At 42.7% G+C, this 24798-nt stretch overlaps 1 protein-coding gene across 2 annotated transcripts in view; it reads left to right on the top strand.

Moving 5' to 3' along the window:
- The window catches only part of trrap (transformation/transcription domain-associated protein), a 78946-nt gene that overhangs the window by 43746 nt on the left and 10402 nt on the right, over positions 1 to 24798 (top strand). For both annotated transcript variants that reach the window (XM_054598312.1, XM_054598311.1), the window contains 14 exons: positions 1510 to 1797; positions 2248 to 2385; positions 2683 to 2795; positions 3614 to 3749; positions 5898 to 6089; positions 8126 to 8321; positions 9133 to 9251; positions 9395 to 9541; positions 10515 to 10615; positions 12861 to 13062; positions 15216 to 15377; positions 19480 to 19570; positions 19802 to 20007; positions 21860 to 22121. In XM_054598312.1, the coding sequence (XP_054454287.1) occupies positions 1510 to 1797; positions 2248 to 2385; positions 2683 to 2795; positions 3614 to 3749; positions 5898 to 6089; positions 8126 to 8321; positions 9133 to 9251; positions 9395 to 9541; positions 10515 to 10615; positions 12861 to 13062; positions 15216 to 15377; positions 19480 to 19570; positions 19802 to 20007; positions 21860 to 22121 (2353 nt within the window). The remainder of the gene's footprint in view (positions 1 to 1509; positions 1798 to 2247; positions 2386 to 2682; positions 2796 to 3613; positions 3750 to 5897; positions 6090 to 8125; positions 8322 to 9132; positions 9252 to 9394; positions 9542 to 10514; positions 10616 to 12860; positions 13063 to 15215; positions 15378 to 19479; positions 19571 to 19801; positions 20008 to 21859; positions 22122 to 24798) is intronic.

Raw genomic sequence — 24798 nt, 5'->3', positions numbered from 1 at the left:
AGATGCACACTTATGTCTTCTCTCCATCCCCAAGTATTTTTGCACGTTGCCTATTTGTTCTCCTTATGCACAAACACATATATACTCATCCATTCTCTTATTCTTTTCTGTATCTCATCAATGACCCAAGCAGACAGTAAATCTGACCTTGGCCACCCAATTTCTGTCTCAAAATATTCAATTCCACTGAATGAGGACTGATTCATTTATGCTTAATACGGAAACGAGAGAAAGCAGAGAGAGGAATTCTGTAATGAGTTTAACGAACCAGATGCATGTTGAGTATTTTGAGACTCGTTGAAAGGCCTTGATTTGAAGTGATTAAGCGCTTAAATATCTGACAGATGCAGTCAATAGAGAGATGGCTTCAAAGTAATCTTATTTTCTTCCTGTGACAGGCATGAAGTCACAAATATGTCACATGTTTATTCTGGTGCCTACCTCAGCTCTGCGTCTCGTACAACTATTGCACCATATCAATTTATGGTGAAGAAATAATGATTACTGGTGCTCAGGCTATATCTTTGGGGGGATTATGACATGGGAGTTATAGAAGAGCATATTCTTCTTAGGAAGGAATTTGATGACATACTGCCCTTCTCCCACACCAGCCTAATTAAAGTGACCATCAAGGCATTAATTATTCCATGCTGTCAATGGGCAGTGGGAATTATATTCATTACCAATACATCATTTATATCTGAGTGTGTGTCAGTCATGATTATCAGAGCACTAACTCCACGGTCACACTCTAAATGTCTTATTTTGTCCAAATGTGGCTGCTCTGAGAGGCTCGGATTGCATTAAGCGGCCCTGTGTAGTTTAAACAAGCAAATAATACTGTTACCTGAAATAAAAGTAGAAGTTCCTAATAGTCTGCATTCATTTAAATAAGTGACTGGGTTTAACGGTTGTAATCCCTTGCATGATATTGATATTTTCCCACATTGACTATTGTCTGGTGTCTGGCTCCACACCAGTGGCAGCCTGTTACAGCAGCTCCTGCTCAAAACTGAGCTATTTCCTCTTGTTATCTATTTATTAACGCTATTTGTACCTTTTCTTTGACTTAAATACTTTTAAAAACTTTTTGTGCACCATGGACACTAAATACATCGGGTTCGCCTTGAGCTCTACAAATTTCCCCGCTGCGGGACTAATAAAGGATTATCTTATCTTATCTTATGTATAAAATCACAACATTCCAAAAATCACATTTGGCTCAAGTCTGTAGAAAACATTTCAGTTTTTTTTGGTCATGTTTCTTGTGTTCTGAATACACAAACAGGCTGCATACATTATGTCCCTTCCCAGTCACCTTGTTTTTTTTCTTACCTCTCTTTTCCTGTTTCTTAACAGCTCTCTGTTACTGGAAAAAGGTCATCATGTTGCATCCCATACATGCAACAGAATGCCTTTATCAATATGCTATATCAGTGCACATCTGCTTAAGTGAAACTGGGTAGTTGGTGAACTCTCTCCCTCCCTCTCTCTCTCTCCACTCTACAGGCATTGTCTGGAGAAATGAGTCCCTTCCTGTGCAGTGGCAGCCACCAGGCCCAGAGGGACTGTCAGCCCAGTGCCCTGAACTGCTTTGTTGAGGCCATGTCCCAGTGTGTGCCTCCTATTCCCATCCGCCCTTGTGTGCTGAAGTACTTGGGCAAGACACACAACCTCTGGCTGCGCTCCACTTTAATGCTGGAGCAGCAGGCCTTTGAAAAGGGCCTCAGCCTGCACAACAAACCCAAGCAGAGCACAGAGTTCTACGAGCAGGAGAGCATCACACCACCCCAACAGGTAATGTATTTTGATGTACACTTTGAGCTTGCACTATCAACGATCAAATTCAATATTTTGGCTAATTTCCACTAATATTTATTAACATGACAATTGAAAATCTATTTTTTTTCTTCCCAGACATTTATTTGCCAGGGAAATAAATCTCATTATGTCACACTTCAACAGACTAAACAAATCTTTGCCGGTAGCTTCTTAAAAGTGCTACTGTAATTTTTCTTATTAATCTTTCTCTCAGTGGAGGATCTGAAAATATATTTGTTATGTGCATCATGTATTTGTGTGTGTGTGTGTGTGTCACAGCCTCATGTTTAAAGTTGGTAATCTGCCACTTATCTTGTTTGAACTAGACGCATTAGCGAAGCTGCTCTAGTTCATTTATAGTGTGATCACTGCAAATTGTTTCAGTTTGTTCAGCTCCCATCCACATTTTGTTCTACTTCTCTATAGGAGATTCTGGACTCTCTAGCGGAGCTCTACTCTCTGCTTCAAGAGGAGGACATGTGGGCCGGCCTGTGGCAGAAGAGGTGCAAGTTTCCTGAGACCGCCACAGCCATCGCCTACGAGCAGCATGGTTTCTTTGAACAGGTGAGAAAGGAAACCAGTAGCCACTTTAAAAAAATGTATCTGGTCCTAGTTACTATACAGTGTTGCCATTTTATTGGGTTCACCGTCCTGCGAATAAATCCTACCTCCAGGAAGGTGTTATTTAACTTTATGGGCTGTAATTTGTGGTGCCGTTAAATTATATTGCGTTTCACCGAGAGGTGTTTCTAATCTTAAATCCACTCCATTTATATCAATGAAGATGATGCTGTTTGTACTGATAATCTTTTTATTAGCCCCCCAAAAGCTTTTATTAAAATGTTTCATGTGTCTGTTCAGGCCCAAGAAAGCTACGAGAAAGCAATGGAGAAGGCTAGAAAAGAGCATGAAAGGAGCAATGTTTCCCCAGCCATCTTTCCTGAGTACCAGCTGTGGGAGGACCACTGGATACGGTAAGATGTCTGGATCCCAGAGGGCAGTCTTGTGTTACACATAAAGAGAACCAGCACAGCACAAAATCAGTGCGGACTTTTACTTTAATATCTTCATATATATACTGTACAACATTGATTGTTCAAACCAGATTACAGTTATTCCATTCATGACACAAATTATACAGCAAGGCACCCAGAAACCATAATAAAAAGATCAAATTGAATTTCTGTATGAAAGGAATATTTTTCTTCTTCAAAAGTTGCAAGTCAACTTTTTCTTTGCAGGCCTAAATGTAATTTTTCTCATATGGGTGTGGTATAGGTGCCGTTACTGGGGAAAAAATACATCTGTCAGCAGGGATATTAACATCAAGTCCACTTCGGATGTAATGTCTCTGAATTAAATGGCTTCTTAATAACAACCTGCGACAGTCTAGGACGACCACCCAGCCTCCTTACCGAACCCAGTGACTCCCAGTTGTTTTCCCTGTCTGTTTAAACCATTAATGTTATTCAATATCCCCAAAAATGGAGTGTATTTTAGCTCAAACATTTGTTTTTCTACAATGCAAAGAATTTATAGCAACAAAGGAGACACAAAAATATATGGCCTATGAAAATGTGAAACAAATCTGAGGGGATTTTAGAAACCAAAATCATAACTAGTGAACCAGGAAAACCTCCCACAGTGACGGCTCCAAATGACCCACTGAGAGACGAATAAAAAGAAAATCAATTTATTGCTAAAAATGTTTTTAAGCACAGCTGTGGCACATTTAAAAGCATACACTGTTTAAAGTTGCCTAACATTTCATCTCCCTTGTCGTCTTGTCCAGCTGTTCTAAGGAACTGAACCAGTGGGAACCTCTGACAGAATACGGCCAATCTAAAGGCCACTCGAACCCTTATCTCATGCTCGAGTGTGCTTGGAGGGTTTCCAATTGGGCTGCCATGAAGGAGGCTCTGGTACAGGTGAGCGCTGCGCAGTCACAATGTCATTTTTTTTTATTTTTTACAAAAAATATTTATACACATCTAAACACATATGCACACAGGAGCTCTATCAACGTCTCCCAAAGGTTGCAATAACCCCCCAACAGTTTGACAGAAAATACAAGTCACAACCACAAGTTCTCGCTAACACAATCGCAGACGCAGTGGAGCCTCTAGGCTTGAACCCAGTGAACCAGAGCCTTTTACTCAACTTTTCCATTTTACTCCTGGTTTCAGGTACAGTGCTGTATATTAAGCACAGGCCCCCGCGTCAGTGTGCAGTATAGTAACTTGATATTAGGACCGTCCACAACCCCCACGCCCCCGGGGATAATGAGAGAGCTGGCCGTAAAGCAGTGGAAATGCAGTTCAGCTGTTTGCTCTGTTAATTTATTGGCCTCCTGTTTCCTAAAACAAAGTGTAGACGGGTGGCAAGCGCGTGATAGTACCTGACATATAACAAATACTCCTGCTTTGCTCTTTCAAGGAGACTTGGAACCAATCCATTGAGCCGCTATGTCCTAAGGTGACACCTAATTAAATTGTCTGGATGGCAGCACCAACGCCGCTATGTCCTTTCCTCATTCTAGTCTCATTCCTTCTTTCCTTCCTTTGTGTTCCTATTTCCTTTTTTTTTTTGTCTCTTACTTCTCCAACTTCTCTTCTTTACTTGGTTTATTTTTGTCCTCACTATCCTCTCTGCTTCCATCTCCATCTCTTCATCCCTCGCTCTGCAGCTCTGGTTTTAGCGGCTAATATTTACGACAGCTGCGTGCATGAATAATTACCCGGGCATCTGCTGCGGGGTGATTTGTTTTATGGTGGAGGAGAGGAGCAAGTCGTTCAGTTGCCTGCCCACTTGCTCACCAGCTCAGAGGCGAAGTCCAAATGTCCTCGCTTTCCATTAAAGCTGGCTCTTGATAAGGGGCGGCCCTGTCGCCAGGATATTCATCATGCGTCACCCCTGATAAGTGTGCTCTAACCGGTCACTGTCATTTTCTCCAACATTGGAAGAGCATACACAAATAAACACCTATGCTTCTTCATTCTCTTGCCGTTTTCACTCGGCCTCTTTTTGGTCTTCTCACATCCTGGCTTTCTCTCTATAACTTATAAACACACAACAGCGAGCCACAGGTTTGACGTAGCCGGCTCCCTTGGGCTATTGTTTGTTCAGTGTTAATGCACTCAGCGATTTAATCAATAGCAGGGCCTTTTCCTCTCCTCCGCCTCTGTGTCAGACTCGCCAGGTTGATTAGTCATTAGTACAAAAGTCCTGCTGAAACCATTCAGAAAATGAATCGGAAACAGCGTTGCGTGTTTGTGTTAAATTGTGCAAGGAAAGTGTCATAGGTCTTTTCCCCTCGGATGTTTTCATTTGATTAAAGCTGCCACACTCACAATGCTGTGAGGAGTATAGGCTATTCTGCTTGACATCATATGGACAAACACGCCACATACACCAAGTGTGTATCTGTTTCAAGAGAATATGTCACCCATTCCACATTCATTCTTGTGTTTATTCTTGAATGAATCTGTTTTTATTTGCAAATAACAGCAACTGTCTGTTAGTGACTCAGTCAGCTGTTTCCAAAAGTATAGTTTTTCGATGTAATGCTGTCGTGACACAATAGTTACAGAATGTAAGAACAAAGAGAATAAAAAAAAAAACAGTCTTACCTTAAACATAATATTTGTTGAGGAGATTATCGTCTCAGCATTTTTATCCTGTGTGCTAACACTATGGATTTAGCAGGAAAACTGGTGGAAGTCTTCACAACATAAAATAGCAAGATGAAAATTGCTTTTTAGAGCAAACTTTAGATATTATCTATGATTTCTCCTGAAAAGTATTATTTAAAGGAAGCACAATTAATTGGTTTTGGAAGAGGAAAGTATTTGTAAAACTTGATTTCCTGGAGACGGCAGATGGTAGAATAAGTAAAAGACTGATGAATGTAATAACAACACATTTATGCTCTTCAGATGAATGCACTCTCATTACCAACAACAACGTTCTTGTGAATCATCTTGATATTTGACCGATATGAAAACCCCTTTTTAGTAGCCGCAGTTTTTTGGTACTTTTTGTGTTGAGAAATTGACCTTCTGTGCTGAAATGTCCAGGTGGAGCTAAGCTGTCCAAAGGAAATGGCGTGGAAGGTGAACATGCATCGTGGCTACCTGGCCATCTGCCACCCAGAGGAGCAGCAGCTCAACTTCATAGAGCGGCTGGTGGAGATGGCCTCCAGCCTGGCCATCCGCGAGTGGCGGAGGTTACCTCACATCGTGTCCCACGTGCACACACCGCTGCTGCAGGTCAGTGTTCAAAATGCATGAGGAGTTTATCTCCCGTTAGACTGACGCAGCAGTCAGGAAACCAGGATGAATAGGGAAGGGAAGTCTAGTTTATTGTGATAAGCACTTGAAGAGATCCATGTCAAGAGAGCATCGGTAGCCCTCAGATGTTGTTGAGTAACACTGATAACGGCCTCTATCTCCTCTCACACTCCATTTTGTAAAATTGAGATGGATGATTAAAAAAAAATCAAAAAACCTTTTAAGCCTCTTTGATTCCACTGTGAGAGATTACAATAGACAGGGGCAAAGATGAAAAAGGAGAAAATTGAAAAAGGTAGAGTGAACAGAATGGGGAGACAGAGAAAGACAGAGAGAGAGAAGAAAGAGTTAGTTTAGAATAGCTGTAATTACTTCCCTGCCATCAGATACTATTTGATTAAATACCTGCAGTAGAATTACATTTACATGATGAATGGGACGGTCTGAATGAAGGTTAGAAATGGGCCATCAGCTGATATTAACAGATAATTGTGAAAAATATTGTATTGCCTAATTTATTTTGTTTTGGGAGATCTGAGTGGGGGGGGGGGGGGGGTTAAGTCTTCAGTAAAGCTGTGATTCACTACATTTATCTTTTCAAAATGGGTATTTGAATTGGCCGACTACATTCTTTGTTATTGTGTACGTGTGTGTTTTTGGTGTGCATGTGCTCGCATATGTGCAGTCCAATTATTTACCCCAGCCGAGGGAAAACAAGCTATTTATTCCTCTACCCAGGCAAGCGGCCTGTTGTAAATCTCCATTCCAAACTCTATATCTCACGTTCACGACTCCATGAGCTCGGAGAATGAGAAGCACAGACTGTGCAAATACAGAGGGGTTCAAATACCTTTCCAATCAAGTTATCATCAAATCCCAGCTCATAGCAGTGACTGACGATCAATGGATTATCACCCACACTATCGATTATGAGGGGTTGGCATTAATATTGATTGATGAGTAGTTATAATGGAATGATTGATTACATGTTCACAAAGGGGCTTTGGTCCAATCAATGGGGCTTTTTTCACGGAATGAGATAAAAGCCCTCGCTTATCATCTTCACATTTTTCCATCTCCTAGTCCTTTTCTTCTCTGCCACATCGGAGCAGATTAGCTATTGAAGTAATGTAGAACGACATTATGATCTTCCCCCACCAAATTAATTTGATGGCATTAAAGAAATATTGCTGGATTGTATGTCTAATGCAAAGATGTTGTGTTTTGTTTCTGTAACATTTCCAGATCATGCTTTAGAAGTTTCTTCTGCTGATTATTCAATCAAATTGGCCTGAGAAGATAAAGATAAAAATACAATTATGGCAAAAGTGAACAATAATTTGTGTTAATAATAATAATATATGTTACCAGATGCAATGGGAAGGCATTGCTTTTTCCTAGGGATATGCTACTGATCTTCAAGTATGTCTGTAGAGGTTCTGCTTCGTTGTACAGTACACCACACACTGAAGACAACAAGAAAAATGGGAAGAGGGATAAGGCATAAATTCACAAGAGATTTTTAATGTCTCACTATCCACTAACTTAGTATGCATGTCAAAACACATTTTGAGCAAGAAAACATCAACAGAACACAAACAGAAAGAAAACTATTGACATAAGACATAATAAGATTTAATTAATAACCAGCCATTGATTGTCAGCGGACGGACATCGCGTGTGTGATATAGTGCAAACTGAGCTGGAAGTTGGCCAGTAGCGTGCATTTCTTGAGATGTGTAGACAAAATATTACCAAGATTAAGTGCACCTGTCTGGACCAAATCTTTGAGGCAGGACAAGGAACACAGACTGTAAACTGTAAACAAAGCAGTTATCCATCGTGAGCATGAGTAGCATTTGCCACTAGGCTTCTTCTTCAGGTCATCCAACTTGCATGCTTCATAAAAGTTTAAAGTTGGAGTCAAAGAGTCAAGTGAGTGTGATCAATATAGTGTATGAAATGTACAAAAAGGTCTAGATCAGATTTTCACATTTAATCTCCCCTCCCCCCAGGCGGCACAGCAAATCATTGAGCTGCAAGAAGCGGCCCAAATAAATGCGGGGCTTCAGCCGGCTAACCTGGGCCGTAACACCAGCCTCCACGACATGAAGACTGTGGTGAAAACCTGGAGGAACCGACTGCCCATCGTCTCCGATGACCTGTCCCACTGGAGCAGCATCTTCATGTGGCGCCAGCACCATTACCAAGGTACGACACACACTCTCACAGACCCAGTAGTGCCGCTAAGCTTGAGACCAGTGATACTGAGACTCGTATCTATGTCCACATGCATGGCTTTTTACACATTGTACGTGTATTACAGGCCACTCCCAGACGCACTCTCAGATTTCTGCATAGGTTTCTGCTAGTTCCAGTAAGGGTCTTCTTTAAAAGGACAAGAGTTGCAGAACCCCCTCAGGGTCTCTGTACATTTCCAAATGTCAGCTCGCTAAAGCACTCTCTCTCTGCAGGACATCACACACACACACACACACACACACACACACACACACACACACACACACACACACACACACACACACACACACACACACACACTCTAATACACACACATATTTACCTTGCTCAGTGCCCTCACCCGCAGTGACTTTGAAACCATTCAGAGAGGCAGTCACTGCAAAATGTGATGTCTCAAGCAACTTGAGCTCCAACTCGCAGTGTGAGGCGCTGAAATAATGATAGCCATGGTTCTGCAGCACCATGCCAATGAAATCCACTTCATTTATACCTGACAGCCTTCAAACTTATGTTAAAGTGAAATGGAATTTTTCTTGATGAAATTCATCGCCATGGCCCATTTACTGTTCAATACGTTTAGTGTCCCCAGTGCCCTCCTCTACATTATGACAGCACAGCTTTCAGAGGGCTAGAAGATCCCCAATGTTCATATTGCTCTAAGCTCCACTCTTTTTGCTCACTTGTTCAAATATGACACTTGGTTAAAGACAAAAGTATTGTATATAGACAGAATTCATGATTGTTTTGTCTTTGTCCACAGCCATAGTGACAGCATATGAGGCGAACACACAGCATGATCCAAACAACAACAATGCCATGTTGGGAGTTCACGCCTCGGCTTCTGCTATCATTCAGTACGGCAAGATAGGACGCAAACAGGTACTGGTGTAGGCTCATGAGCCGTATTAGTCACATTCATTAAAAAATAAGTGTGAATCAATAAGAAAAATTAAGTGTTTTTCTCAAATCCCTATAACCTTTTAAATGATGTCTGTTAAACCATATCTCACCTGTCTCCCCAGGGTTTGGTGAATGTGGCTCTGGACATTCTGAGTCGTATCCACACCATCCCCACAGTGCCCATTGTTGACTGCTTCCAGAAGATCAGACAGCAGGTCAAATGTTATTTGCAGCTGGCCGGCGTCATGGGCAAGAATGAGTGCATGCAGGTAAGATGCCCCCAATTCTGTGATGTGTTAATGATGAAAATTAATATATTTTTTCTAGAAAATAAAAACTAATCTCTCTGTTAGAACTGTACCCATAATTAATAATCTATCACAATTGTGAGGGTGTTAACAAGGATTTGTCACGTTCCAAATCACTCTTGGTTTTGTTAGCGTTTAAGTAACTCATGACATATTGTATTTGCAAAATCCCTCTCCAGATAGGGCACACATTATTTAGTCTGGACAGTCTAATTATGTGTGATCAAAACATGATAAATATATTGCACCCATGTAACACCTGCACCATAATGCAGCACAGCTGCAAGACATTTGGAGCGTGGTAATGCACGCTGCAATTTGAAATGGGCCAGCCCCTATTGAATAATAACACATTTGATGCATTTAGTGTGATTTAAGTACTTGGCTTGATTTCTGTTCGCAGTAGCTGGAGGCGTAGTTAGCAGTACTTTCAGTGGGGAAAAGTATTAAGTGTTTGGGGTGGCTCTAGGTGACAAGTTATAGCAGGGAGACTTATAAGAGAGTGTAACTCAGGAGCTTGCTCTTAAGCCCATGGAGTGCTCTGATTAATAGAAGCAGTTCAGTACACCACAAGTCATTAAAAGTGCCAGTAGACACTCTTCTCTCTCTCTCTCTCTCTCTCTTCTATCTCATCTCCTCTGGTTCTCTCTGTCTCTCTCTCCCGCCACACATCGTTTGTCACAGCAGTACATAGGGGACACCTAATCAGAGGCTCAACATAATGGAAGTTTAGTTCCCTTAACACCTTTTCTCTTACTTCTTAACGAATACCGAGCAGTTTGTTTGTTTTTCACCTGTGATTATGGCCCTGTCTCAAACAGAATGTCGTGATATCTTTTTTTCGCGATTCCTCTCCAATGCAACGACGAAAGGTTTCGTAACTGCAGTTTGGGTTTGAAGTTAAAGCTCTGTTGTTCACTTCCCCGTCTGTTAGGGTTTGGAGGTGATAGAGTCGACCAACCTGAAGTACTTCACCAAGGAGATGACTGCCGAGTTCTACGCTCTGAAGGGCATGTTCCTGGCTCAAATCAACAAGTATGTCCATCAGTGCTCCAGCAAGATTGGCTTCTTTTACGTTTTAGTTTTTTACAATCTGAATCTACACTTCTATCTGTCATTGTCTTCCCTTTGTTCATTACTACTTTGTCCTCAAACTGTGTCAGTGGTCGCTTTTATCCTGTCGGGACTCAGAATGCATATTTAATCTGCGCTTCTTACCTCAAGCTGACGTACCTGTGAGAATATGTTACTAGGTAACCCTGTGACGTGTCTTAGATGTTAACGTACATCTGTGTCATCAGTTTGTGACAGTGTCAATAATGTGTTTTCTATTTTGCTGTAGGGGTTGCTCGTGTAGCATACGACTGCTCTCACCATGCTTTGCTGGGTCGTGCACATACCCACAGTCTTTAACGCCGTCTCCCCTTCAGCACCCCCATTTCCACCCATCATCTTTGACGTGACATGGCGTCCTCAGGGGTGAAAGACAAATTGAGGAAGGCTTATTAAATGTATATGCAGCTCAATAATTAACTGGAGGCAATTTGCAGGAATCTCTGGGATCAGCAGAACTTGCCTCCACCTCAGCAGGGTTTATTGCAATCATTATGTTTCCCTTACACCCGGGGGGGGATTGAAAGCAGAGTGGGGGTTGTGTGCGTGTGTGTGTATGTGCTAAGGATTTTGGGATCATTCAATTAAACGGGTGTCAGAGATTTGACAGTCTGTTGGGTGCCAGTGCTCCTGTTGAGCCGGGTAGTAGAAACTGTTAATGTACTTTTACACTGGCAAAGTGACTGAGGCAACCCCATTAAGTATTACTGGAGGGTCTTCGGCTCTGACTCCCATAGCAATCAAGCTCCCATTTCTTAATCACATGCCAAAATGCCTTTTATAATAACACATTTTAATTGATTGGCTTGGGAGACATGTCAATGTAAGTAAGCGGGAGAGTAGTTTTGGAAGCACTCCTAAAATGGAGGCCCATTACCATCTGGGGCTCAGTAAGGTTTTTTCCATCGACAGGCCTGTCTGTCTCCTTGTTTTGACTGCAGGGTAGTGCGTCTCAGAGTGCCTCTTGCATCTTATTTATTAATTAATGGTCTGTAACAATTATTCAGACTGCGTGCCAACGCGAGGTTTGAAGCCACTTGGCGTGGGGAAAACGGCTGATTCAGAATATATTTCCCTGTCAGCAGAAAGGGTGCAGTCGAAAACTTGGGTCTCCTGCCAGATTTCCCCTGTCTGTTTTCTTTGCCTGCTATTTAACAGTTTCTGAATTGAATACTCGAGTGAGACTTCTAGCTTGCTGTACCAGGATAAAAAAAAAAAAAAATCCCAAGGATTTTCGAGTTTATCAGCCTGCAGATATCTCTTAAAACGTAGCAATGCTCTTCACAGTCAATGGTTTGTATACAGATAAATATAGCCATTACACTGAGTTTTTTTTTTTACCTTGCTGTTGCTCTGTCATTACTGATAAAATAGGAGAATGTTAAGCTCATATGTCACCCAGTATTAAATGGATTCATCTGAACAGTATGATGAGGTTGGGTTAGACTCATATTACCATATAACAAAGTGCGTAAACCCTTTGTGCCATTAATTCATGCTGGGTTAAATACTTAATCTGTAATGCTGATGGGAAAGGCCTTGAAGATTACAGCAGATGAAATATGGTGCTTATTGATGTATAGTACATAATTCAGAATGTGATCATCATAAACAGTTTCTTGCACACTCCATCTTTCTCCCTTTTCTATCTCTCCTTCAACTCCGCTCCTCATCTATCTCTTTCAGCCCTCCCCCATCTCTTCAGTGGCCCTCCCTACTTTGTATCAATTATTTTTTTTCTTCTTCCCTTTCACTCAATCCTACTTGTCCCCTTCACCGCCAACTACCACACTTTGCTCCCTTGCCCTTCACTTGTCTTTACTCTCACAATAACCCCTTTCATCTTGGGGCGGCTGTGGCGTAGTGGAGAGCAAGGTAGTTCTCCATTCAGAGGGTCGGTGGTTCGATACCCGGCTTCGGCAGTCGATGTGTCCTTGGGCAAGACACTTAACCCTAAGTTGCTCCCGAAGGCTTGCCATCGGTGTGGACTGGATGATGAATGTTAGTTAGAGTCTGATGGTGGCACCTTGCATGGTAGCCTGTCATCAGTGTGTGAATGGGTGAATGATATGTAATATACTACTGACTGTAAGTCGCTTTGGATAAAAGCGTCTGCTAAATGACTGTAATGTAATGTAATGTAATCTTCCCTCCGTTTTTGTTCCAGGTCAGAGGAGGCAAACAAGGCCTTTTCGGCTGCTGTACAGATGCACGATGTCCTGGTGAAGGCCTGGGCCATGTGGGGCGACTACCTGGAGAACATCTTCGTCAAGGACCGCCAGCTCCACTTGGGAGTCTCCGCCATTACCTGCTACCTCCACGCCTGCCGCCACCAAAACGAGAGCAAGTCCCGCAAATACCTTGCAAAGGTGAGAAAGGATCTGCAAAAAGGGGGGGCCTTTTGTGTGATTGGCCACGTTTAGGCGTGGTAGGCAAGATATTGTGAAATGCAAATATTGACAATGTGAAAATTGGTGTTTGTTAATCTTTTGTCCTCAGGTCTTGAGGATTTATGAGTGAGAATTTATAGGTGTTATTTGTTTGCTTTGAAGCTAGCAAGTTTGTAGAAGACCAGTAGCCTCAGTCCTTTTTCAGATAGGGTCACTCTCAATTCTATAGTTTCCTGACCCAATCCAGCCCCTACATTATTGTTGCTGATGAGAAGACAGACAATATTTATTCTCCCCCCCCCCCTTAGACTCTGCCACAGGTACATTCAGTGAGTAGTAATTCGATTGATTACAGTCCAGCGACGGACAGTGTGGATGGGTTCCCACGGTTAATCGATTGGGGAGTGAAGTCCATCCTCTGGCACTGTGTGGTTAACGGATTAATGGCCTCTCCTGATACTCCAATCTCATGACCCTCTACATGGACTGACCTTTCTCCAACAATCCGACCAATGCTACTATACTTAACAGTTGAGTAAGCCCCATGTGGGAGTTAAGGAGGCGTACACCTTGCTAACAAGCGTCACAGCTTCTTTCACTGACCAACTCATCCGATACAGCCACTCCAGTCCTTCCAGAGGTTAGCAAAGAAAGATTTCTATCTGCTCTTATTTGAAGTAAAGCACTGAGACCTGATGTGCGCTGCCGTTCTGTTCGCAAGTGAGGTGGTTCTAAATATGAGATCAAATGATCACAGCACAAAATGCGTGTCAAATTGAGGTAAATTCTTAGAAAGATTTTCGTCATTAAAACACTTTCACAAACTGGATCTTTTTCCCCCCATTATTTATTAATACGCTGGAGAAGGCTGAGAGGTAAAAAGAAACTTCCTGCTGGGTCTCTGCTTTCAAAGAGACATATGAAAGTCAGATTAGAAAGAGTCATCCTGTGAGCAAAAGAACAGCTCCCTCTATGTGTCGGGCTGAATAAATAATAAACATGGTCTTGCCACGTCCAGTTTCAGCATTAGGCATTACTATCATTATCTGTTCTAAAGACAGCAGCTACCAGCCTCACATTCCAATTAGATGTGTTTCTTGCGACCCTGCCCACACACACACCATGGTATTGTGTTGCCAAGCCTGGTTGGCAGTGCTTAATCCTGACGGGGAAAGTGAGATGACCAGTCATTATCAGTAATTATACACAATCTGTGTACCAGAGGTGGCCCCGCTGAAGAGAGCCTGGGGGGTTGAGTTGGGTTAATGTCTTCATCGTAATGTAGGTGCACACCACAAGCACACCGGGGGAGGAGAGATCACCTCCACATTGGCAAAGCATTGATCACCGTGACGATTGCCAAGATTTACTCGTTCTTTGCTCTGCAGCCCCTCACCTGCTGTGAACAGAGCCAGGGAAGCAGGGGAAGCAGCAAGGGTCTGATTTAATGATGGCGACCTTACCTCTTGCCACTTGGTGTCTAAATATAGTTACTTTATGGGACATTTTATTTTTACTGCCTTTTTATTGTTGCATTTGTGTGTTTCTTCCTTCTTTTCTCACTACTACTTATTATGCAGATGACACACCGCTACCATATATTTTCCTTTCCAGTCCAGTAACTTCTTCTCACTTGATTAATTACCAAAGTAAATATTGTAAACTTGAGTTTATGGTCTCAATCACTAGTTTCAAGTCTTCTTCAATAAAGCATGATGTTGATTTAATTTAGTAAATTTTCAACCCGTGTAGAGTAATCTAGACCATACAGCAGGCCCTAAAGCAGTAAACTTTAGGGCGTGGCTAACTTGTGATTGACAGGTTGCGTCCAGGTCATTGGTGTTTGTTTTTTTTTCTTTGTCGTACAACTTTAACCCTATTACAGTGTGTTTTCTGTCAATGAAAGTTAATTGTAACCCTTATGGCTACATAATAATATTCAATATGTTGCTTGGTTTTATCATCCCCCACTCCCTATTTTATATATTGTTTAAACTTTATTTTATCCTCCGCTATTTTTATGTTTTCATGATCCCTCTGTTAAGTGTATTTTATTCTTTATATAGCACTTTCCTTTACATTTTTCGACCTCCCCTCCTTCTCACATGTTTCTGTTCTTGTTTAATCTCTAGGTGTTGTGGCTACTCAGCTTTGATGACAAGAACACCCTGGCAGATGCTGTGGACAAGTACTGCATTGGAGTCCCGCCCATCCAGTGGTTGGCATGGATACCGCAGCTCCTGACCTGCCTGGTTGGTTCAGAAGGCAAACCTCTGCTCAACTTAATCAGCCAGGTGAGGCCTTTACAAAACTCCCTATCCCATAGCCAGATCTAAATCCCCATTGGGTTTTAGCCAAAATGCTTTTGGTCTCGGTTCCAAACTCTATAAATGAAACCATGTGTCAAACAGCTTTGTCAAATAATCCTAACATTGAGGATATGCTTGTCCCTCTGCTTGTTGCTTTTTCATTTTGTCTTATTTAGTTTCATGTCTTGATGTCTGCTCCATCGATCAGTCCTTCATATTTTTTTCCTCTTGGCTTCTCTCAACCGTTTGGGACAGCACATCTGGCTGGTGTGTGTGTGTGTGTGTGCGCGCATTAGTGCTCATGCACGTCTTTCTAATCGAGATAAATTAACTGCATTCACGCGAAAGTGCCCTCTCTCCAGCTTCCTATTTACCAAATTAAGCATTCAAATTCTTTCACTGTCCCTTTTACAGCAATTTATTGGCTTTCACTAGTCCCTGGTGAATTGGTTTTTAAATTATTTGTTCGAGAAATGATTATAAAGCTAATATCATACGCATCCGCACCGCGGGAACAGAGCTCGTAATTAAACCGCGGACTAATTTGCTTTTCTTAATGGAGTATTATTTCCGCACAATTTGAAGAGGGTGATCTTCAAAGAGTAGTCTGCTATAACAAACAGCCATCCTCTCAGCAGAGCAGGAACGTTGTATAGAGGAGATGAGCAGGATAAAAAGAAGTGAGGGGAAAGATGTGGTCTAAGAATACAAGTGGGCAGTGTAAGAAGTTGATGAAGTGAAGATTACTTTGGGAATCCCCTTTTTTTAAACTTACAGGTAGAGGGGAAGCATCTAACTGATGGTTGATTGTTAAACAATTAATACATTTTTTACCTGTTAGGCACCAACCGTGCCCAAATATGCACATTTTCCCTTGAAGCATGACACGTGGTTGTTACAAGGCTCAAAGTTGTGCCCTAATAGTTAAAGTTGAGTCACTTAAAGCAGCATCTGCCTTTTGCATGAATATGAATGGATGTCAATGGGTGACTGTAAAGATTTTCCAACTATGAAGATCCGGTCCTCCCTTTGGTCTGCCTCATCACCCTGTAATGAGTGAAGGGTAAAAGGTTAACACTCCTTTCTTCTTCCCCCCCTTTGTATGTAGAGATAAAAAACGCATTTTAATGCATGGCGGTCTTTGTCTCTGCCGCTCAACTGAATTATTTAAGAGTTTCTCCGCAGCGGCGGGATGTTTAAAAAAAACGTATGTTGAAATATTGATGAAGGTGAGGAGAAAAGCGCCTGGGGGCAGGCAGGAAGATGAATCAGAAGTTAACAGAGGAGCTCAACACCCCTCCCCACACGGCCTCCCACCCTCACTCGCTGCCTCCCCCTTGTCTCCCACTCGCCCTCTTCCCCTCGGCCCACCTCAGCCTCGCCAAATATGACATTTCTTATCTTCCCATTAGCGGGCTGATCTCTGGTACCTCCTCTACCTCGCTGGCTTCCTTCCTTTTTCATCTTTAATAATGCTGTTAGCTGCCTCTTAGATCCTCCCTTTACTCCTGGCTCTAGTCTTCATTTCTCATCTCAATACTGTATTTTTCACTGTCTCCCTTCTCTCTGTTTTAAGCACTATGAAAAGGAGCATCAGGGAAAATACACATTTGCTGTAAATGCAATATATAAAATAAAAAAACGATGAGGGATAAAGAGAAGGCAGAATACTGTGTATGCATAAGGTGACCCACATGTGCCTATATTTAACCTAAAAAATCTGCAGTGGTATTGACAGTTACCATATACGCATTAATTAACAGATATGGGTAGTTTATACATTTCTGCATATTTGCAGGAGGACGTGGCAATACCTTATTTAGAGTTTTTTCTTCACTGTATCTGTTAGCACTGGAAGCATTGTAAAGATGCACTTTAGTCACAAAAGGGCAGTTAATACTTTTTGGTGGTGGCTGAAGGTGCTCCATAGCTGCATCAGCTCACCATTGAGGAAGTGGTAGCGTTTTCAAAGATGAAGTTCAATTTGATAACAGTATTTTGCTCTTCCCTTTTTATCATTTCCAGGCTGTCCGGTCTTAAACCTGCAACAGCAGCAGCCTCTTTCTCAAGTTAGTTAATCCTATCTGTCTCACCTGCCTTTCCAGCACACTGACTGACTGTCCATGTGGAGTCTTGACTTATGTGGATTGAGGGAGCTGAGTCTCTTGAAGAATTTTAGACGTGTCGAGATCTGGAACAGCTCTTTTAGTACTCTACTCGATGGGGAACTACAGTATGTTCTAGATATCTGTGGGCCGACCCTTTCTGTCCCTCAGCAGGTTTAAACCTGAGCTAGTTCTTTTCTAAACGTGATTTGTGCAGTTTGAGAATCCCTCTGAAGACCTGAGCAAGATGTCAGAGCAGTGTGGATAGTCAGAGAAAGATTACAGGTTCTCAAACCCATTTAGCCTGAGGCTAAAGTATGAAAAAAGCTACTTCTCTTTCTTTCTCTATCCCTATCCTGTATCCCCCTCCTCCACCACTATCCATCCTATGCCCACTTTTAGTCATATTGAACCCAGTTTTGTTGATGTGGAGGTATCCCTTTCTGCCCTGCAGGCGTATAGAGGGCCTAGAAGGATCAAGTACCTGTGTAATTGAAGTCTATGAAATTGTGCCCCGAGACCTGAGAGAACTTTGTGGTTTGGTCTTCCACCAATACACTTAAATCCCTGATCCCCCCCCAAAAATAATCTGTTTCAGTTTTTTTTTTTTTTTTTACAATTGTTCTTGTACTTTTAGTTATCAGTTTTGAGAACATTTCACATCATCACAACAGGGTGTACTATAGCAAAGAGGAACATAAGATCTCAGACAATCGCACACAATAGAAACAAACTTCGTCATATTTTCTAAAACCCGTATTTGGAGATGAGACTTAAAGTAAGCATATTCAAAATCTTGATTTTTAATCCGTCATATATTTATAGATGTTACTCACAGATTATATTAATGTATTTTACCTCTGCTTTTAGTTTTAAAATGCAGATCACTGTTCTCAGCTCTCTCGAAGTTTAGGGAGCTTTGTCACAGCTCTATTCTACCTTTAGGCCCTCGCTTTGCAGTCACACTGATGGCCAAATGTCACACAAATATATCAGTGTTGAGTCCTTTGGGATGTCTCGCAGTGGTTGCACTCTTATGTATTAGAATGTCATTTGGTGACAAGTGTGGAGTTGATATTGTAGCCACATAAAGGGGGTGTTAGAGAACCTGTTCAGAGCCTCTTCTGAATGTTAGACGATTAAGATATTGCCATCTGAGCTTGCAGCACACGAAGGGATGCTGAATGAAAGAAAACCTTCAGCGGTAGAATTTGCCTCGCATTCCGTTTGTGCATAATATACAAAAGGAAGACTGACCCGCCATGTGCTGTCACATTATTAAGTGAACTGTATAAACCATGTTTAGTGCCCAGTGTAACATTAAACAACCATTCAGATCAATCCATGATAATCGTAAGAAGAGAAAATATGCTGGCACGGTAGCTATTTCTTTCTTTACGAAACATTGATTTTCAGTTAATAAGTCAAAGTGATCTGTCTTGAGTGCTGTTCAACGGGCTATGCAGCTAACAAACTCTACCTTTTCAATGAACTGTGACCTAAAACAGACCCTTGAATGAAACGCCACACTGAATACACCCGCCACATCATTATCAAAGGAGCCCTGCTCCTCCAAGTTTGAGGTGATTTTGCAACTTGAAATCTCTTATGTCCTGACTTCAACCATTAGGCTCTCCAGTGTTGTCAGTGACTTTTTCTTCAAAGTCTTGAGGGCAATTTCATCATCAATCACAGGCAGTTTTGTAATTCAGCCATGACGTGGTTTTTAAACTTCTCTAACTCCCCCGACTCAAAGCTTCAAACAGCCCCTCTGTTACAGCAGAGGTCTCTGGCTGTATCGGTATGATCTCGCTCTCTCTGACACACACATGCACAAACAGTATCTCTCTGTCCCACTCACTCTCCATCTCCTCCTTCTTTACTTCTGTCTACGTCTGCTCTCTCTCCCTCCCCCCTCCCCCCTTTGCGGTCCTGAGGGGGAGTCTTTGAAATGTAATCTGTGACCCTCTTTTATCTGCTAGGTGGGACGAGTGTACCCTCAGGCTGTCTACTTCCCTATCCGCACCCTTTACCTGACACTCAAGATCGAGCAGAGGGAGCGCTACAAAAGTGGTAAGTAAATATGGCTGTCTTTAGTGTGTTGCCTCATCACTTCTCCCGACATTTAAAAGCTCTTTTCTACTTCTACAATGCAGGGACATATAGAAGAAGAAAATGTGTTTATATGGATATGGAAGATGCTCTTTAACAAATGTATCTCCTCTTTTCTACCTGCCTCCTTTTTTCACATCCCCCCCCTCCACCACTCTTCCTTTCCTCCTCTTACCCACTCTTCTCTCCCAGATGCATCTGGACAACAGCAGCCCAGTTCAGTGGGGGCCCAGCCTCACTCAGGGGCCTCCGACCCAGGGCCCATCCGTGCCACTGCCCCTATGTGGCGCTGCAGCCGGATCATGCACATGCAGCGTGAACTACACCCCACCCTGCTCTCCTCCCTGGAGGGCATCGTGGACCAGATGGTGTGGTTCAGGGAGAACTGGCACGAAGAGGTGAGAAGAACAAAGGCGCTGGTTTAATGTGTTGCTGTGGTACGTGTATGTTTTCTCGGTGGATCAGATGGCGAGAAAATATTACAGCTGGTTGTGAGAATTTTCATGCATCTGTGTAAATGTGTGAAAAGGAGCTGGAGTGCACATCTTGTGTGTATGTGTGTCGTGCCACCTGGTCACCCAGATGACCCCAGTCTCTCTGATCTGCCAACACATCTGTTTGGTCTGAAGTGTTATTCAGACTCGTCCTCACTGTTTCCCATTCCCTGACTGAACTAGTGTGTTGCCATAACCATATAATATGGCTGAATATGTTCAAGACAAATTGCCAGTGGACCCATGTACATTTCAGATAAAAGAGTTATTATTTTTTGCCTGGTATTTTTCTCAAATCCCTTTTTATTGAAGCGTATGTTGACTTAAATCACCCGTTCAGCCAGCAGCATTTTCCCCCTAGTTTCACTAATTGCGTTGATGTCAGTGCAGGAGGGTAGGCCTGACACGGCTGTCTAAACTGAGCTGGGTGCTGCTGCAAATTATTTTAGCAATGCTAGGCAGAATCTACGCATGGTAGCTGTTGGGTGGAGGGGAAGACTGGGAGAAAGAGGCAGCAGGAGAGAGGACTGAGACAGGTGATGGATGGGTGCACTGAGCGTGTAGGATGGGGAAAGGGATTAAGGGCCGGACGTTTGTTGATGTGTGTATGTATCTGTGTGATTATCTGTGAGGGTTTGGGGCACTCGGCAGCAGCTGCCGGCTCTATGCTTCGTTCCACTGGGCACACAGGGGCAATGCTATGCCATCATCACCACCTTCCCTTTCTCCATTTCTTTGGTTACTGTATGGCATCACATCCCCGCACCTTTGTTCCTTAGGGAATGTGTACGGGGCTGTACGTTAACTGTTTTGGCACATAGCACTGGTGTTATAGAGGTGTAAAGTTTTCTAGCACAGGCCACAAAATTATAGCATGAGATAAAAAATATTGAGTAAAGGCGTTTTCACACTGACGGAAAAAAACAAAACGCAAAAAAAATGTCATGCTCAAACCTTTCACACAAAGGGCCACACAAATATTCCAATTGGTCGCATTTCCTACTGGGCATGTTCTTGTAAAGCATGTCAATTCTGAGTTTATCTCACTGGTTTTCATCATCATGACTGGAACTATTGGTGGAAGGTTTAAAAGTTATAGAAAGTACAGTACCAGTCAAAAGTTTGGACACACCTTCTCATTCAACTACTTTGAAGAATCTAAAATATAAAACATATTCTGGTTTGTTGAGCATTTGTTTGTTTACCACATAATTCCATATGTGTTCCTTCATAGTTTGGATGTCTTCAATATTAATCTACAATGTAGAAAAAAAAATAAAATAATAATAATAAAGAAAAACCATTGAATGAGAAGGTGTGTCCAAACTTTTGACTGGTACTGTACACCGGTATGAATCGGCTGTACGGTATGCACAGATTGATCGATAGTATAGTATTTTGTATGCACACACAGTGGAACAGACTGTAGTGTCACAGCCACTCACACACCACATGTGTCGGTAAGAGAAGAAGACATAAAGTTCACAATTTGTCACTGCAAATCCAAAATATGATGTGTAGGAACAACCTTAAAAACAGTTGGAACAACTAACCTGATCAGACAGTTGTTATATAGATATTCAGTCACATACCTGCTGGATAGAGAATTCCCAGTGACTGGCTCCTCTACTCACAGCGTGAAGCTAAACGGCTTATGTTAACAGAGGGTGGGTTGACTTGCATGGTGCGTTCAGGCTCCTGTGTTCATCAGGGACTTTCCTCACTATTTCTTTCCCTTCCTCCTCTCTCTCTGCAGGTCTTGAGGCAGCTCCAACAGGGCCTAGCTAAGTGCTACTCAGTGGCCTTTGAGAAGAGCGGCGCCGTGTCTGACGCCAAGATCACACCGCACACACTGAACTTTGTCAAGAAGCTGGTTAGCACCTTTGGCGTCGGCTTGGAGAACGTCTCCAATGTTTCCACCATGTTCTCCAGTGCTGCCTCTGAGTCGCTAGCCCGTCGGGCCCAGGCCACAGCCCAGGACCCTGTTTTCCAGAAGATGAAGGGACAGTTCACAACAGGTTGGTTGGCTTTTAAATAAACTTGCACCCTGCTGTATAGACATAGAACCGCACAGAACAGACAGAAAGAAAAACAAGCGCTGGAGAGCCCTCTCATTTTGAGGTCATTCCCTACAAACACCTGCCCTCTGTTTCCTGTGTTTACTTTTTGAACTTTGTTGTTTGTTCACTTTATTTTCATGACTTTCAGCCATGTTAACTTTTAGATCTCTTAGCAACTTGGAGACTTGAAAAGACATTTCAAAAATCAGGCAACCAAAAAAAAAAGGCTGTTTTGTTTTGGACAAGGTGCGACAATTGCACTGGTAACAACACATGCAGCACCTTTTCACACCAGAGATCAACCACCTATCAGCTAACAGGAGGAGCATTCGCGTTACTTTGTATACACACTGGTTAAAATAATGAGACAGGGGGCCCAACTAGCCTCTGTAGCAATATATTGAACCGGTTAAATTACATCTGCTTGGACACTTGTGATACTCATATCTGCACTGTCAAGACAAACTGTCAGCAGCTAGAGCATTGGTGCTCTGCAATGTAATTAAGGTTTCCAACCAGATGATTTGATTTAGGGAGGGGTTGGAGGTGGTGACTGGTTCGAAATATGTGTGTGTGTGTGTGTGTGTGTGTCAGTTTGGGTCTTTATTACACTGTGTGCGCACACGCCCCCACTGGTTTTGATTATACACCAGTCAGCTGCATTTCTAATCTGAGCTGGTGCAGCACTGCAGTGATGATCTCAATGAGCACAAAGCCTGTCACAGGTTTGATGAAATAGAGCAGAAGACTCTCCGGTCTCTTGCCTCGGCTGAATCTATAAAGCAATGTCCTCTGTAGTAAGAGTTCAGTCTTTAGTCTTAGTAGGGTTTAAAAGTCTGTAAACCTTATTTGTTAGAGAACATCTCGGTACTGAAACCGTAATGAAATTATCTTATTCGTTGGCTGCATTTTATATCGACGTGAAAAGTCTTACAGACCTCCAGAGGCTGAGAAAAATGATCTCCACCATATTGGCACTGTGAACCTTTGGCCATTTTATATTGAAATGTAAATGTAGTAATGAAGCCCCGGTTAGGTTAAGTACCACCAGCCACCAGTCAAGTGCTGTTTGATTGTGGGAGGCTGGAGGTTGTGCCTCCAGTATTTATCCTCTTTGTCAAAGAACCATGCATTGTTTATAGGTTGCTTGCTCTAGCAAAAGTGAATATGGTTCAAATAAAATAAAGCATTGGAACAGGGAGGTGAATTGGAGAGTAAACTGCAACTAAAGCGACCGTGAATGAAACATTTAACTCCCTTTCCCTGTTATGTTTTGGTTAAAAAGAGAAGAGTATAATTAGCAATGAAGTACCAACATTAACATCCCTTGTTGTTGTGGTCATCAAAGTAGGACATACCACAGTATCATGGAACATATCCATGGGGGGTTATTGTTGGACAACATCCACTGGAATTTATTTTACTTGATGTTGGACTTCACATTCTAACATGAGACTAGCCTCCAGTTCTTTTGGCCGGCATGTTCAGATTCAGGTGCAGTTCTGGTCTAGCCAAGGCCCCCTCTGAGACATTTTTCTCCAAACAATCATTCCCCTGTTTTTGGAAGCCGCGTGTCTGTTTCCCTACATTACATAAGGGAGTTGAACCACAGTTCACTGGACCTGGTTTAAACAAGGACCGTCTGCAGCTTCCCCCGCATTCAGCATTCACATAAACCTCTTTGCTGACTCCCTTTCTCTCCTACGGACCGGCTGCACACCTACATGTTCGCTGAATTACCCTCACAGTTTAACGGCCCAGTCTCCCTTCTTTTTTCTTTTTGCATTGCCACACAGCCACTCCTCCCTCCTCCCCCCTCTGCTCTTCAGTCTCTCCTGTGCTTTTCCCCTCCACTGGTCCTGAGAGTGGCCAATAGAGCTAATGTGTTTGGCCCTGGGATAGTGGAGGACAAGGACTGTGAGAGAATGAAGAGCAGCTAGGGAAAAAAATGATCACCTGATGTAGATTAAAAAAAGCCATTATATAGTTGAGCCAGAGCTGACAAGCCTAGAAAACCGCAGAGAGGAGCATAAAAGATGGGAGAGAGGAGATTAGCAAATAGAAAATAATGAGAATGAGAGTCTGAGAGGAAACATGAAGACAGGTGTGATGGCATTAGCGAGCAAAAGCACGGGACTGACTGAATGAACAACACAAACAAGCGATTGGGCGAGACTCGGAGCTAGCGCTGTGCTGATGAATCTTACCAGATGTTGCGGTGCCAGCTGTGCTCACGCAGCCAGGCATCACCGGGGCTTCTGCGACGTGGAGTGCCTGCCGACCCTTCGCTACCCAGCTGTCCCCACAGCGACGCGGGAGCAGGGCCGACAGAGACTGAAACCACACAAGCCTTCCAGAGCGGAACAAACAGGGTTTACAGAGCTGCTGAGCAGCCAAGCTCCCGTTCCCCGAACCACGTTTGTGGCTCACTCGCTTTCCCAGGGTTTGTGGGCCGGAAAATATGGGTTTATGTGTGCACATATAACATTTGGCAGCAGGGAGGCATTCAAATCCAATTACGGCAAACGCTATTTGCATGAGTTACTGTTTTAGCAGTGGATCTGTTGCAGAGACTTTTGTCAGAAGAGCTTTTTTGAAAAATAAATGCACAAGTTTAATTCTGTGCCTATTAAAT

The sequence above is a fragment of the Anoplopoma fimbria genome, chromosome 5 (assembly GCF_027596085.1).
Source record: "Anoplopoma fimbria isolate UVic2021 breed Golden Eagle Sablefish chromosome 5, Afim_UVic_2022, whole genome shotgun sequence".
In the NCBI taxonomy this organism is placed as follows: domain Eukaryota; kingdom Metazoa; phylum Chordata; class Actinopteri; order Perciformes; family Anoplopomatidae; genus Anoplopoma; species Anoplopoma fimbria.
Note: the sequence above shows the minus strand (reverse complement) of the source record. Positions and strands in the feature narration are given on the sequence as shown.